This window comes from Geospiza fortis, unplaced genomic scaffold (genome assembly GCF_000277835.1).
Source record: "Geospiza fortis unplaced genomic scaffold, GeoFor_1.0 scaffold130, whole genome shotgun sequence".
In the NCBI taxonomy this organism is placed as follows: Eukaryota; Metazoa; Chordata; class Aves; order Passeriformes; family Thraupidae; genus Geospiza; species Geospiza fortis.
Genome location: NW_005054300.1, coordinates 10679258 through 10693132, shown reverse-complemented (window position 1 = coordinate 10693132; position 13875 = coordinate 10679258). Strand labels below are relative to the sequence as shown.

At 44.0% G+C, this 13875-nt stretch overlaps 1 protein-coding gene across 1 annotated transcript in view; it reads right to left on the bottom strand.

Annotated features, from left to right (window-relative positions):
• Positions 1–557: 557 nt before the first annotated feature.
• The window catches only part of ALOX5 (arachidonate 5-lipoxygenase), a 21595-nt gene continuing 8277 nt past the window's right edge, over positions 558–13875 (bottom strand). Inside the window, exons 6-14 of the mRNA XM_005417401.2 lie at positions 13308–13480; positions 12434–12580; positions 12144–12347; positions 11822–11908; positions 9952–10130; positions 7172–7293; positions 4949–5049; positions 2927–3097; positions 558–1705 (exon numbers count right to left, since the gene is read on the bottom strand). Of these exons, the coding sequence (XP_005417458.2) occupies positions 1526–1705; positions 2927–3097; positions 4949–5049; positions 7172–7293; positions 9952–10130; positions 11822–11908; positions 12144–12347; positions 12434–12580; positions 13308–13480 (1364 nt within the window). The 3' untranslated portion in view covers positions 558–1525. The remainder of the gene's footprint in view (positions 1706–2926; positions 3098–4948; positions 5050–7171; positions 7294–9951; positions 10131–11821; positions 11909–12143; positions 12348–12433; positions 12581–13307; positions 13481–13875) is intronic.

Here is a 13875-nt window from a genome sequence, read left to right as displayed (position 1 = left end):
TCCTTGGTCCTATTCCTTGTAGAGGCTTTACTCTGCCTCTACACTCACCAATTCTCATGGGCTGCAGTGAGAAGATGATGCATAAATCATAAGTGTACTACTCAATAATAGGAAATGGTCTTACCTTCCACATTTTTCTTGAAGTTTTTGGTTGGGGGAGGGGGGGAAACAGGAATCAGTCTGCTGTAAAGGGTCTAAAATCAGTTTTCACACCTGTTTCATATGAAAGGGTGTATAGTTTAGTAGTACTATTTTCCAAATTACACATGAATTCTAGAAATAACTGTATTTCTCAATTACATAAGCTTCATTTCTCTACGCAGCACATTTTGTTTATTCCTACAAGGTTTTTGAGACATAGCTTTAGATGCTGAATTAGGAAACTGAAGTTAGATGTTCAGTTTTGTTTTATTGGCACAAGGAACTTTCTTATCTATTGAGAAAACACACTGTATGCTGGCAGATCAAGTACAAGGAACAAATTCTCAGAAAAATAAACCCAAATTCTAATCAGCAAAACCACAACTTAAATTTCACAAACCTCAATTTTGGTTTTTTTCAGTGGCTTTCTCAACTTTTACCAGAGCCCAAGTGTTTGAACATAAACACCTCTACACAAAACAGACAAAACTCAGTGGTTTATAACTAAGATGGAACATGCCAGTTATGCTTAATTGGCCAAATCTTAAGATTCCTCTTAGAAGCTGTCAATTGAGCCTTCTCCACAAATTTTTCCATTATGCAAAGTCGCCTCTTAATTCCCCACAAAACAGAAGAATCTGTCCACAAGCCCCACAGCCTCAGCAATGAAACAAGCTGAGCACAGGTCTGTACTTGCTGACACTGTCTTAAGTAGAACATTTGTCCCTACATGTGAATGACATCAAACTCTGCTGGCAGAGGCTAAAACAAACCCTCCTAGTTTCATGTAGAAAATACTTAGGTTTAAGAAGGTACAAAATTTTCATCTCCTATGAGATGTCATCTCACATGAACTTGGTAAGAAAGCAATAAAATCCCTAGAAGCTATTCCTGCTTCTACTTTCATCCTGATTAGGATATTCATGATGGTAGTGAAAATACTTCATGTTAATCAGATTCAAAACAATGCATAAACTTTAAATGTTATATTTTTTTATGCCACCAGTGTCACCTATTAAAAACAGGAAGGATTTTAAAATGTGACTTGCCTATTGCTCATGATACTATTTCCACTGAGTAAGTGAATCTGTGATTATATTGTTTTGACAAGGAGAGGGAAAGATAACATGTCTATTGATTCTAAGATTAGCTTAAAAATCCTGGAAAAATAAATTTGTAACAAATTTGACCTAGAGGGTTGTCAGTTAGATTTTATTTGCAAGATTGGTCATAACCAAATTTATTTTGAAAGTTCAAATAGACTTAGGCAAGCTCTGATGGAGAGGGTGGGTTTCTTACCCATTTCTGAGAAGCTAATTGAAGAAGCATATAACAGAAAAACATCATTAGCTTTACAGGCCTTCAAACTCTCCTGGCCATGTGCTCAAACAGCAACACTGTTGGGAATACGATCTGGGGAGAGGTAGTAGTAAGGGAGCTTCTTGTTCTTGTTGCGCTCGGTGATGGTGCTGACAATCTCATCCAGATTCTTGCGGAATTTTGCCATAGCCTCTTTCACTGGCTTCTCCACAAAGTGTTCATCTGGGTACATGCCCAGAAACAGCTGTTTGAAAAACACCAAGAAACTATGCTTTGAGAAAGCAAAGGCAATTAGTTTTCAATATCCTGCCATTTGTCAGAACACCACCCAGAGCCTCTCCTCACAAATGCCTCTATTAAAATAGTATTATCAATGTTTAAGCTAGCCTACACCTTCCCTCTATTGCTGGCTGCTTCTTTCCATCCCTGCATCTTTCTGTGGTGCTGGTTCAGGTGTCTATATGGCACTCCTTCACCTGAAGAGACCTCATCCCCTGAAAACTATGCACTTTTATTCAGGCAGCGGTCAGTCCGACAAGCTTCTTATGCTACATCTCTGAATAGCCACCCAAACATTTGTGCTGCTAGAAAAAAGGATAGCATTAGAGGGAAATTCACAGACAGAGGTTTAAAAGGAAAATGACTACTTCATTCAGCGGCAGTAGAAGATTCTGTTGACTTCAAACTGTCTTTCAGAGTTCAATATGACAGCTGCTTTAGTCAGCTTGGACTCCAAGGGTGCACTGAAAAGTGCACAGCCAAGATGCACACTGGCATTGCTTTGGGCACTTTGGGAACTATTTCCCATAGTACAAGCTTCTCTGCTAGTACTGCTTTCTTCTTACAGAGAAACTGATTTAAAGTATCCTCTGTCCATCATTTTCTATTTAAAGATTTCAAAACACATTCTCCAGAGCCCTTGTGTGAAACAACCAGGTACCTACAACCTCATTTTACATGAGGGGAATGGCTACAGACCTGTAGCCATGCATGGCTTTACATGCCTGCAAAGCTTTCTGTAGGTTTGTTTTGTTTTCACTCCTCACCTGCCAGGCACAAGCCACAGCTGCAGTACACATAGCACTGGAGCAGATTTTCCAAAGGAACAGGACATGGGGACACAGCACTGCTGTGCCTTCTTCCCCAGCACTGCAGGCACAACTCTTATGCCTCTGCAGCCCTCTGCCTCCCACACCAGCATCCTTTTCAAGCAATGCCATGCTCAAGCTTAAAAACTTTGATTATAGCTGAGACAGCCTCAGAGTAAAAATACAACTTCTTTCTCAGAGCTGGTTTGCATCTGGCAGAACACAGGCAAACCCACAGCACTGACACATCTCCACAGAAAGGTGAAAATGGCCAAGTCAAGCACAGGGCAGCACTACAGTCTCATGAGTCTGTGCAGTCTCACCGTAGCCCTCATGGTCTCACATCTCCAGCACCTAGAGCAGGGAGGTTGACTTACTTCTTTGTCCTGGAATTGGCTCAAGGCCCAAACAGCTCCAAGATGCCAACAGGAACGTCCCCTGTCTGGCAGACTCTCCACAATCTGCTCGATGGTGACGGTGCCCTTTTCTGTTGGGGGAGGGCAGCGCATTGTCGGTGGGGCGTTGGGAATCCAGGAGCACCAGTCATACTGCACAAAGAGCAGGAGACCACAGTGAGAACCTGCAGTGGCTGGTGCTTAGGAACACACCAAAGAAAACCAGGAGTTTGCCAACAGGGAGTTTGCTTCTGTAATAGGAGTCCCTCAGAAAGAGAAGATACTAATGACAGGGAAGTTCTAGAGAAGGACTGGAGGTGACAAGAAAGTCCCTGCTGTTTTGCTCAGGAACTCACAAGAGAGAGAGTTGGGTAATCCAAATGGGAGAATTTATTCTGCTAACCACAGGCATGTGCCACACAGCCCAAATTCAGCAGACTGGCTAAGGCCTTAAATATTTTATTAAACAAAGTTCCTTTCTGATAACCTGAGGCAATCACCTTTACTCCAGCTTCTCTTTTATGCTAAATTTCCTCCAAGAACATGCCCACACTGAATGCCCATGTGCTCAGATACTAACAGAGATAAAGCATGCTGGTTCATCAAGAAATATGGACTATGGCACGCAGATATGGCCATGGTGAGCAGCAGACTGGGAACTCCACTTCTGGCCTGGTTCAGTGCAGCGAGATGCTGATGTCTCATTTTGCCTCAGATATGACCCTGAGTTTTGCCAGCATCTGAGATGCTGCAGTTACCAGAACCCTTTCTATCCCAAGCACTTTTTCATTACCTTCTCTGCCCCTGCTCTGCCTGAGGGGAAGTGCACAGCCACCTCCTCCTCCTCCTCCCCTCCTCAGCCCTCTCTGCCTTTTGCTTCCATGGCTGAAGATGCTTTTACTGATGGGCTGCATATCCTCTGTATGACAAATTAGAGATGGTCTCCTGGTGGTACTTGAACAGACAGGATTTTCTGAGGGGGGCACTGGGAGTTGCCTCAATCAGTTGTAAAGATAAGTTAGAAGGGAACAGTTGCAGAGGTCCTTGATTATGGACATGCCACAGCAGTAATGTGAGTTCATTAGACACCAGGTTCCAGACCTTCTGCAGGGCTCCTGAGCTGCAGGGCTGGACAGGAGGGTCAGCATAAAAAGTGATGTAGGGTATTTGGGAATAACCACCATAAGAAAGCTGGTCTCTCTGCTTATCTCTGAGATGATATCTCAGAGACCACCTATGCCTGAAGTGAGAACACGCAAAAAAACCAAAACCAAACCTTGTAAAATCATAGAATAACTCAAGTTGGAAGGAACCTGATCCTTCCAGGGAGCAAGGAAGCTCCCTGATCCTTGCAGAACTACCTACAACTAAACCATCAGACTAAGAGCATCGTTCAAATGCTCCTTGAACTCCGACAGGCTTGGAACAGTGACCACTTCCCTGGGGAGCCTGCTCCAGTGACTGACCACCACTCAGTGAAAAAGCTCTGCGACTGACAAAGTGATTTGCTTCTGGCTGTTAAAGCTGCTTGCCAAAATGTCTTGATGTTGAAAGGAACAGCATTTGAAAGGCAGGTGGTTACTATAGATTCAGGGCAGACATATGTCAGTCAAGGCAGGCAAGGATAACACAGGTTATCAGCATGTGACACATCAAACATCATAGAGGAAGCTCAAAGTTGCCATTTGATTTGTAAACTCAAGAAATGAGCAGCAATGCCATTTAAATGCTTAAAAAAATTATTCTCGTAATAAAATCAACAAAACTAAAATATATGAGTTAGAACCCCTAATCTGATCTTTGGTACATATGTAGGACTTGAAATGCCTTTCTCATCTTCCAAATTACTTCAGTTTCCACAGACTTCACAGGGATTTGTAGATGGCTCTGCAGTTATTTTGACCAGAAAGAAAAGTAATGAAATTCTGTACATCCACTAAAAAATGCCCTGGTGGATGTACCTCCCAGCCCAGAAAGGAGAACAGTCCTCCCACAGGTTCCTACCTGACCAAAATTCACAGCTGCGTGTTGAGCCGATGTAGTGAACATGATCACTGTGAGATATTCTGCTAGTGTCTCTCGTGTCCTGATCATCTTAGGGAACCCTAAATGAGGGAGAAGAAAAGCTTGACCCAGCAATGAAGTAACCCTGCCACCCAGCAGTGATGAAAACCCATGGGTCAGAGGGCCATGCAGCAGTGTCTGAAGAGCAGGGTAGTCTATGAGTGTTGCTGTGTGGTCCAACAGGAGCTCTCACCTCTCTGTGCCTCGGCTGTGCAGCTGTAAAAACAGCCTTGCTTCATACAAGTCTCTGAGGCATCACCACTGTTTGCAAAGTAAGTGGTGTTCCATAAGGGAAAGAAAAAGTATAATTATGCCTTTAAAAACCAGTGTTCCTGTCCTACCTACCCTGCAGCAAGGAACTCCCAGAGTCCCCAGGGCAGGGACCTCAGGTGCTCCGTTTTTCTTCAGTCTGCAGTGTGAGTAGGGAAGGTTCATGCCAAGGAAGAAGCGACCATGTGCTTGTATTTATAAAGGTCTGAGGTTCAGCAATCAAGTGAATTGCAAGAAAGAGCGCAGGGAGAGTTGATTCACTGAAATGGGAAGTGAGGAAATGAGAACTTCTGAAAAACAAACAGAATGAGGAACAGAAATAGTTGCATTAAGCTGTCTTTAAAGGAGAATAATCAGAGTTATATAAAGAAAAAACAGAATAGTCAGGGGCTAGGGAAATAGTTTGCAAGTGAAGTAACCCCAGCCCTGTATCAGTCCTGACCTCACTAAATCAGTCCTGACCTTGTACCAGCCCAACATGACCACTGGTCCCAGTATGCAAGCTGCCCCTGCCCAGGCTGCCTGTGCCAGCTCCTTCATATCTCCACCACCAACCTGATGCAGAACTCAGCCTGCAAGAGGGAAGAGGTAGCTCTGGCCAGCCACCAAGCCCAAAGAGCAGAGGATGCACCATCCCCTCCTGTGTCCTGCTATTCTCAGTACACTGTGCTCATCTTTAAAGGAGTTTGGCACTCTCCCAGTCACAGCAGCCCTCCCAGAGAAGAAACAGAAGCCACAGTCTCCCTCATTTAGCCTCTTCCCATTCTTTAGAGACCCTACCAAATCTCCATTCTCTATGATACAACCCTTGGAGCAGCAGCAGTGCAGAAAGAGATGCTGCAAGCCTGGTAGGTTTCCCATCTGTAGTGGCAGTCCTCCCACCAGTGGTTCTTGCAGCATCCCACCCCAGCTGGAGGCCCGGAAGGCTCAGGACTTGTCTCATATCATGATGCTTAGGTCAAGCATGAAGTCCTTACCAGGAAGAACAACATTTCTAAGCTTTTGCTAAGAGACAGCTAGACAAACAAAAACGAACCTTCGCCTGTCCAGGCAGATAGAACCCAGGAACCTTTTATCCACCAGAACAAAATGATTGGAAACATCACACCCTTGCCTGGACATCTGGCACTCCAATGTGTGCATGCAGAGCCATCTGCCCTAGGTCACTGGCCAACAGCTGTTGACAGATTTAAATCAGACAGGACAATAGGAAGAATCCCCAGCCACCTCTATAAATTCCTGAAAATCTGCTTGGAAAAAAATGTGTGTGGAAGAGAAGAGCAACATGCTTAGGGAACAACAGGGGAGTATTTAAATCAGGTAGGCAAATTGAGCCATGTTATGGATGAGATCTCCCATGGCCAAGTAATGGCTTGCAAGAAAAGAAAAGCAGTGAGAAGAGACAGAGCAAAGGAAAATATTTCATGGAAATTGTGAGTGTTTTTGAAGAGAGTAGAAAAGTTCAATGACGACACAAATGCTGAACAAATGTGAAATGCAGCAATATACTCCTGGGAGGTTATTACATGTTCTTATTTAGTGTGAGGTTTGGAGGAGAGGATTCAAGGGGCCTCACTGCTCCTTGATGTCCATCAGTATGCCTGGTGGCTGTAACACACACAGACACTGCCCCCAGTGCTTAAAGCATGAGCAGACAAAATCAAAGGCCCTGCCCCCTGTGTAGAGAGATTACACGAGCTCAAGCTCACTATGAGAATCTGTGTCAAAGGAAGGAGCTGTCTCCTGAGAGATGGCCTGAGCCAGGGTCTCACAACAAAACCCAGCTCCTTCAGCCCAAGAAGAGAGCAGGTCTCTGACTTGTGCTGTGCCCTCAGCACTGCTGCCAGCAGGGACTGGACAAGCTGCAGACCCAGCTGGGCCATCCCACCTTACCTGAGGCTTTCACACCCCTCATTCCATAGACATAAATGTCTTTGACAAAGGCCTGCAGCTCCACATCCTCACACACCACCTCGTCGCTCTCATAGTAGATGTGAATTACATCCTCTGCAAAACTGCAGACAGGAACAAACAAACAAAATGAAAGGAGAATGCAAGTCTGCCATTCCAGAAGATCATCTTCTGACCTTGCAGATGCTAAACAGAAAAAGGCAAGAGAAGGTCTCAAAACCTTCCTATCTTCTTCCTACAAGCAGTGGGAATTAACAGAGGCAACTTAGATTCATTTAGGACTGCAGCATCACTTCTTCCCCCAACAAAAAGGTCCTGGACCACATCGCAACCCCTGAAAAATCCTGTGCACTTTATTCTCTTATTTGAGGCGTTGCTCCTGCACAGACCTCTGTCATCACATCTACATCCTTTCCTCACTCCATACAGACTCCCTCTTGCATATCCACACGGCTCCCACACAGGGCAGTGGGGTTCCCAAACTGTGATACCAGTAGCATTCCCTGTGTGTGGGACACTCCAAAGCTGCTCCTGAATGATAATAGTTGACCCCTCCCATTGGATATCCTTTTTGTGAAATACTTAAGTGGCCCAGGAAACTTCTCCTGGGAAGAAGAGGTCTAGAGCTAATTTCTGTGCCCACTGTTCACAGCAGACACCTTCCTGCTCAGTTCCTCTTCTCAAGATGCCTCTTCCTAGGAAAGCTTCCCAGGCTAGCTCACCTCTGAAAGACAGGCTCTGAAAACACTAAGATAACACCAGTAGTTTTGAAAGTAGTGAAAATAGGAAATCCTGATTTCCTGAAGAACTGCAGTTCATGACTGAATGACTGGTTAATGGAGCTGTGCTGAGATATTCTCTGCAGGTACCCTGCTAAATCTCTTGCTAAATATTTTGACAACAACCCATAGGGTGAAACACTTGACTGTAGAATCTGACAGAAGAATTGTTACCCGACAGAGATTTATCCCTTAATAAAATAGAAATTTTTACATTTTATACATTTATTGCAATTTGGAGACTTTTACAAATCTGTCAATGTGGTTCCTATCAGCCAATCAAGAGCTGTCATTGAGGCAGACAAATAACTGAATTAATAAACACTAAAAGTTTAAGTAATTTTAGCTTCCAGAGGAAATGAGAAGGAAACAAAAGCTTTGCAACGTGCATAGAGAAAGCTGCTCTCCATGAGTTCTGTCTCCATGCATTTGGCACTGGTGCCTGGTGATACAGGAAGGGGATCCTCCTCTCAAAAAATGTCAATATTTCAGACCCCCTTCCATACAAACAGAAGTTAGTATATGAAGTGTGGGTGAGACCTTTGGGGCTGAAATATCTTTGGGTTGGTGTATCTATCTGCAGTTAGATCAGAAACAGGAAGAGGACTAGAGGACTTCACAAATTTGCTATGTGAGACTCATGGTTTCTGTGGGAACAACCTTATCAGCTTCCTTAGGCCTAGGCCATCTACAACATGTGAAGTAATGCTGGGGATAGACATTATTTCATCAAAAAAGTGAAGACTGATACCCCTGCAGAGTGTAAGAGATTCCTGGTGAGCAGACACAGGCATGGCCATGGGTTCATGGGTCAGGAGCTCACACACTCAGAAGGGCACTGCCCACTCCATTTATAAACCCAACAATTCACAGCTGCCAGCCAAGCTTGAGGCAGGCAACATCACCCTCCAGCAAGGTCAACACCCACAAACACTCAAACTGAATTGAGTTGACTCAGTATTACCAGGTATTTGAAAGGCATATCTCAATCCACAAAGAAAACATGGAGAAGAGTAGGAGGACAAAAAAAAAAAGGACCTCATGAAGAAAACAACCACAGCAAAGTAACAACTTCCTTTTCTCTCAAATGGGCACTTGCAATTGCAGGAAATATTGCAAGATAAGCCCTTGTAAAAACACAGAGAAGACACAGGAGACAAAGATGTCCCCAGAACTTCCAACATTATCCTTGCATCATAAAACTCCTACTTTGTGTACACAAAAGATCTGATTTTTAATGATCATGCTTTTCAAGTCATGTGATCAGAAACAGCTGCATACTTGGTAAGCAACTTATGCCATGCAAAAATATGTTGTTTGTTAAATTAAATGCCACTGCAGAATAAAATGCATAAAAATCACGCAAGGCAGTGTTTCAGAACTGAAAAGGAGCCATGATTGTGTGGTCAAGCAGCCTTGCAGTACCTCTCCTTACTCAGAATTGCTGCCCTTCTTGATTAAACTCAGACTTTGAAATTTTAAGACATTTTAAGAAAGGTTTTGTTCCAACCAGTTTATACCTAATTTACTGAGTTTCAAAAGAGAACCATAATGGAGCCAAGCTTATATTTTCAGTCCACAAGAACCTTGATGAGCTCACGTGGTTGGCTCAGAGAACTGAGTCCTCTCTTGGTTTGTGCATAGCTAAAAAAAGAATAACTAAATTCCTTGTGCAGGCTAAATTCTGACTCACTAAATTTCTGTGAAATTCTGTAGAAGAGTACATACTTGTAAAGGGTCCTCTGAAATACAGAATGCAAGGAAACAGCACAGAAAAAAACAGGAATTACCAGTCTTTTAAGCGTGTGTGCGTGACTAAATATTTTTCCTCAGATAAGATATACTGGATGGAAAAGGCACTATGTGATTAACCAGCCCAGATATTGTTTAAAAGATGCCACGAAGATCAAAGTGAGGAGGGAAAAAAGGAGGTCTGTGTCTCTGTGACTTTATTAGCCAATATCTAGAACCATGGTCTTTTACCTCTTTATAGCCTCCCAGACCTTAATGCCATCATCCCGGTAATAGTAGTAGGGGATATCCTCCTTGCTGTCCATTCCTTTAGCTTTGATTTCCTCAGGAAAGCAGAGGGAACTGTAGGTCAGATCCTTCATTGCTTTCTGCACCATTTGTACATGTCCTCCTCCACCCGTGGCATTTGCCTGCAGGAAGAACAGCAAGATGGGAACAGTAGGAGATTGTGTTCCCTTTGTGCCAAGACTGGCTTTACAAATTTGCAGGAGATGGGATACAGAATGCTGGTGAAACTGTTTTTCAAGGAGAAAACCACATCTCCACACAAAGTACCAAACTGCAGAGGTGTACTGGAACTGTGCATTTTGACTGTAGGGATTTCACACCTCTCCCATGAATCACTGTTAATATCCACATTTGCACCATGGGTACTGTCTATACTGTAATACACTAATAAAGCACAGCAACCTCAGAGCATGGCACTCCCTGCAGCCCCATGGCACTCCCTGCAGCCCTGTGCTCCAGCAGCAGTGCGTGTGTGAAGGAAGGCAGCCCTGAGTGTGTTAGAAGAGGACTTAAGATAAACTGACAGTGCTGTTACAGAGTAGTTTAGGAGCAAGGTTTTAGGGATGCAGGCTACCCTTAGTCACCCTGGAAATAATGCCAGGACATCAATCCTGCTGGGTGAGTGGCCAGGGTTTCAGTATATGTTATATTTGAAAAACACAGCATGTCCACAACAGACAGCACTGCAAAACTCTTCAGATAATCACTGTGCAAGAGCTCCCAAAAGTTGCTTTTCTACCATATGATGTAGTGCTGTAGTAGTAGTTGTGACCTTACATTTACTGTCCTCTAGCTGGTTGTTCATCTGCATTGGAACCAACAAATTCTGGAACTCCAGATCCTTGCTGGCAGGTCTTACCCACACACTCATCCCACATGCATGGGGTATGTACATGACACTTCTGTTCAAAGGGATGCAAAGTGGAGTATAGACAACAAGGAAAGGAGTCTGGATTTAACCCCTCTGTTCTGCTTGGGTGAAAAACTCTGAAGCAAGGAAGCTATTTTTGGCCTGGTGCCAGTGGTGCAACGAGGACAGAGGTGGCCTGAAACACAGGCTCCCTCTTTGAAAGGGCTTGTGAAACCTCCCCAAACTTCATAGCACGCTCCTAGCATGTTGTCACAGAGACTGCTGTGTGCCAGGCTGATGCAGTTCCTAGATGTGGCATTCCATTTCTCCCAGGGAGCTTGGTGTCACCTGTGAACTTATTGAGGATGCATGCCAGCCCTCATCCAAACCATTGATACAGGTATGACATACAGCTACATTTCACTGACTTACATGAAGTTGGGATTCCGTCCTAGCAGGTCTGCTGCTTATGGCAACTCAAGAAGACAGTCTGCAATCCAAACACACTTGTTTGTGGTCTTAGAAATCTGTCTTACCTACATGTCTTTCTGTGATGAAGATTTCCACTTGCAATCACAAATCCCTTTGCTCACAGATGAATAACTGAGTATTTAAAAGAAGTTGGGGGCTTAACTATGTGGATACATATGCAGGAATTCATGTGTACTCCTATATTATAACCCAAAGGCAAATCAGCAATGAGCAAGATACTGACTGACATTGGCCACATCTGATTTGGCTACTTAGAGGTAAAAGAGAACGTCTTTAGCACAACAAAGCATCAGTTCTCTGTGCCTGTTTCTCAGGTGGCATTACTTATGTTTGCCCTTTAATAGAATGGTCTCAGGACAAAGCAATATGTGATGATTACAGGATGTGTACATATGGAACCATGAAGAGCAAAGAACCATGGATAAGGAGGAGCTGACATGAACAATGAAGATTCACAAGGAGTTTACCCACCTTGTCAAAAAGGCCACATTCACAGATAAGTTGTTCTCGGGCTTTGGTATTGATGGCTATTGTGAACCGCATATGTGGCACCAAGAGCTGGGAAATGAAACAAACAATGAGAGAAGGAAAATTCTCAATTTGAATTCAACAGCCAGATGTAAAGGTTGAAGTCCTTAAAGGTGGTTTAGCTGTATCTTATCTTGCAGGGCAGCCAGTGAAACTTTTTCAGGTGAATGACCACCAGAACTTCCTTTTGGTTTGTCCAAGTGATGTGATAACCACCCCACCTCACCCCACCCCACAGAGACCCGCCCTTCCTGCCAGAACTAACCTTGAAGAGGGGATGCACAGCAGGCAGCTGCCGGAACATGGCTATGCTGAACACCTCTGACACCAAGTGTGTCCGTAAGAGGTGGGTCACTGTCTGGTGGATGTGGAAATCAGACGAGCGGACCCAAATTTTAGCTAGAAGCCAGTCATATGTGGCATCTGAAGGAAGGAAGATGGGATTGTCTGGTCCGGGCTTTTGACCAAGCTGAAAGATATAGAAAGAACATGAAATCCCAAGTCCTTCGTGTTTAAAATGTGACAACAAACAGTTGACCCTGACAGCAAGCCCACCTGGATTGCAATGGGTACAATTTTTTTCTCCAGATTCTTATACAGCAGACAGATGGGTGCAGCCAAGTACTGTATTGTGCACGGGTCTGTTTTATTGGCATCCACACCATCAAGCAGCTCATAGTCCACAATGAAAATGTTGCCTTGCTGTGGGGAAAAAAAAACCCAATAACAACAACAACAACAAAAAAGGAGAAGCATTATAAGCATTATGTGTTTTAATGATATGCAAGCAGCTTGGAACAAAGGAATGGGAAGTCCTGGCAGAGACTGATACTAGCCTAGTGGTTACAAGCTACCCCTGGCTTGCCCTTGCTCATGGCAGCTCAAGAATGATGCCATTGAGACAGCAAGAACCATTGCACAAACTACCCGACTTGTGTCTGCAGAGTCTGGCAGCGAGCCTTTCAGCAAAGAGCATCTATGTATTTGGTACTCATGCAGTGACACTCAAGCAAGTTTCACCCTGCCAGCTGAAGAGAACCTTGTGTTAATTGTACAAACAAAAGCAAGGCACCACCCTTGCCAACGCTTCTTCAGCATGTTAGTGGGAACGACCCTGCCAGGAAAGGAAGAGGCACCTTAACCTTCTGAGGCATTCAGTCAATCCCTAACCTAAACCAGGGACAAAGGACTGTTCATCTGCAGATTACAGCTCTTCCACTGGACCTGGAGACAGGCCTGGCCTGCAGCTGCAGGACAGCAGGAGGAAAGCCAACAGGAGCACTGCCAGCCTGCAGAGACAAGCATCTTTGCCATGACCTATCACACATCCTGAAGAAAGGAGATGTGGCTGAAGGCAGTAAGAACAGACTCTGGAGATTAGAAGACGTGAGAAGGAACAGGTGGAGCCCAGCCTGACCCAGAGCCAAACCTTCACTTCCTCCTCCAGTGTCAGGTTCCTCTCCAGACTGCATTCTACCATATCCATGGTCACAGGCAGCTTCTTGGGTATCTCTGTGCATCTCCGGATCAGCACAGGATTGCATCCATTCAGGAACTGGTAGCCAAACATAAAATCTTCCCTCCAGTGTTGCATCACATATTCTAAAGGAAAAGCAAGCCTGAGCATCAATGTCTGTGCAGCATGAATACCTACTGCATTGTAGGATTCCTCCTTTCCCCCTCACCTTTTTGTAGTTCTGCACTGCCACTTTGAATAGAGAAAGCAGCAAGAAAAGGATTCAAAATATGACAGACTTAAGAAATACCACTGAAGTTAAATGGAAAATTTAATTCTTGCTTCTCACACTGAGAAGAATTAAATTGATGATAATTTGTTTATCCATGTATAGAGGAAATGAGGAATAAAATATTTCACTTTTATGAAAATACTCTCTTCATCTGTAAACCACCTTCTCAGGTCTTCCATGAAATTTTTAAATCCCTTTCTTCAAATTCACAGGGCATGCAGTACAGAGGGATAAGTTCAAAAACAGGTG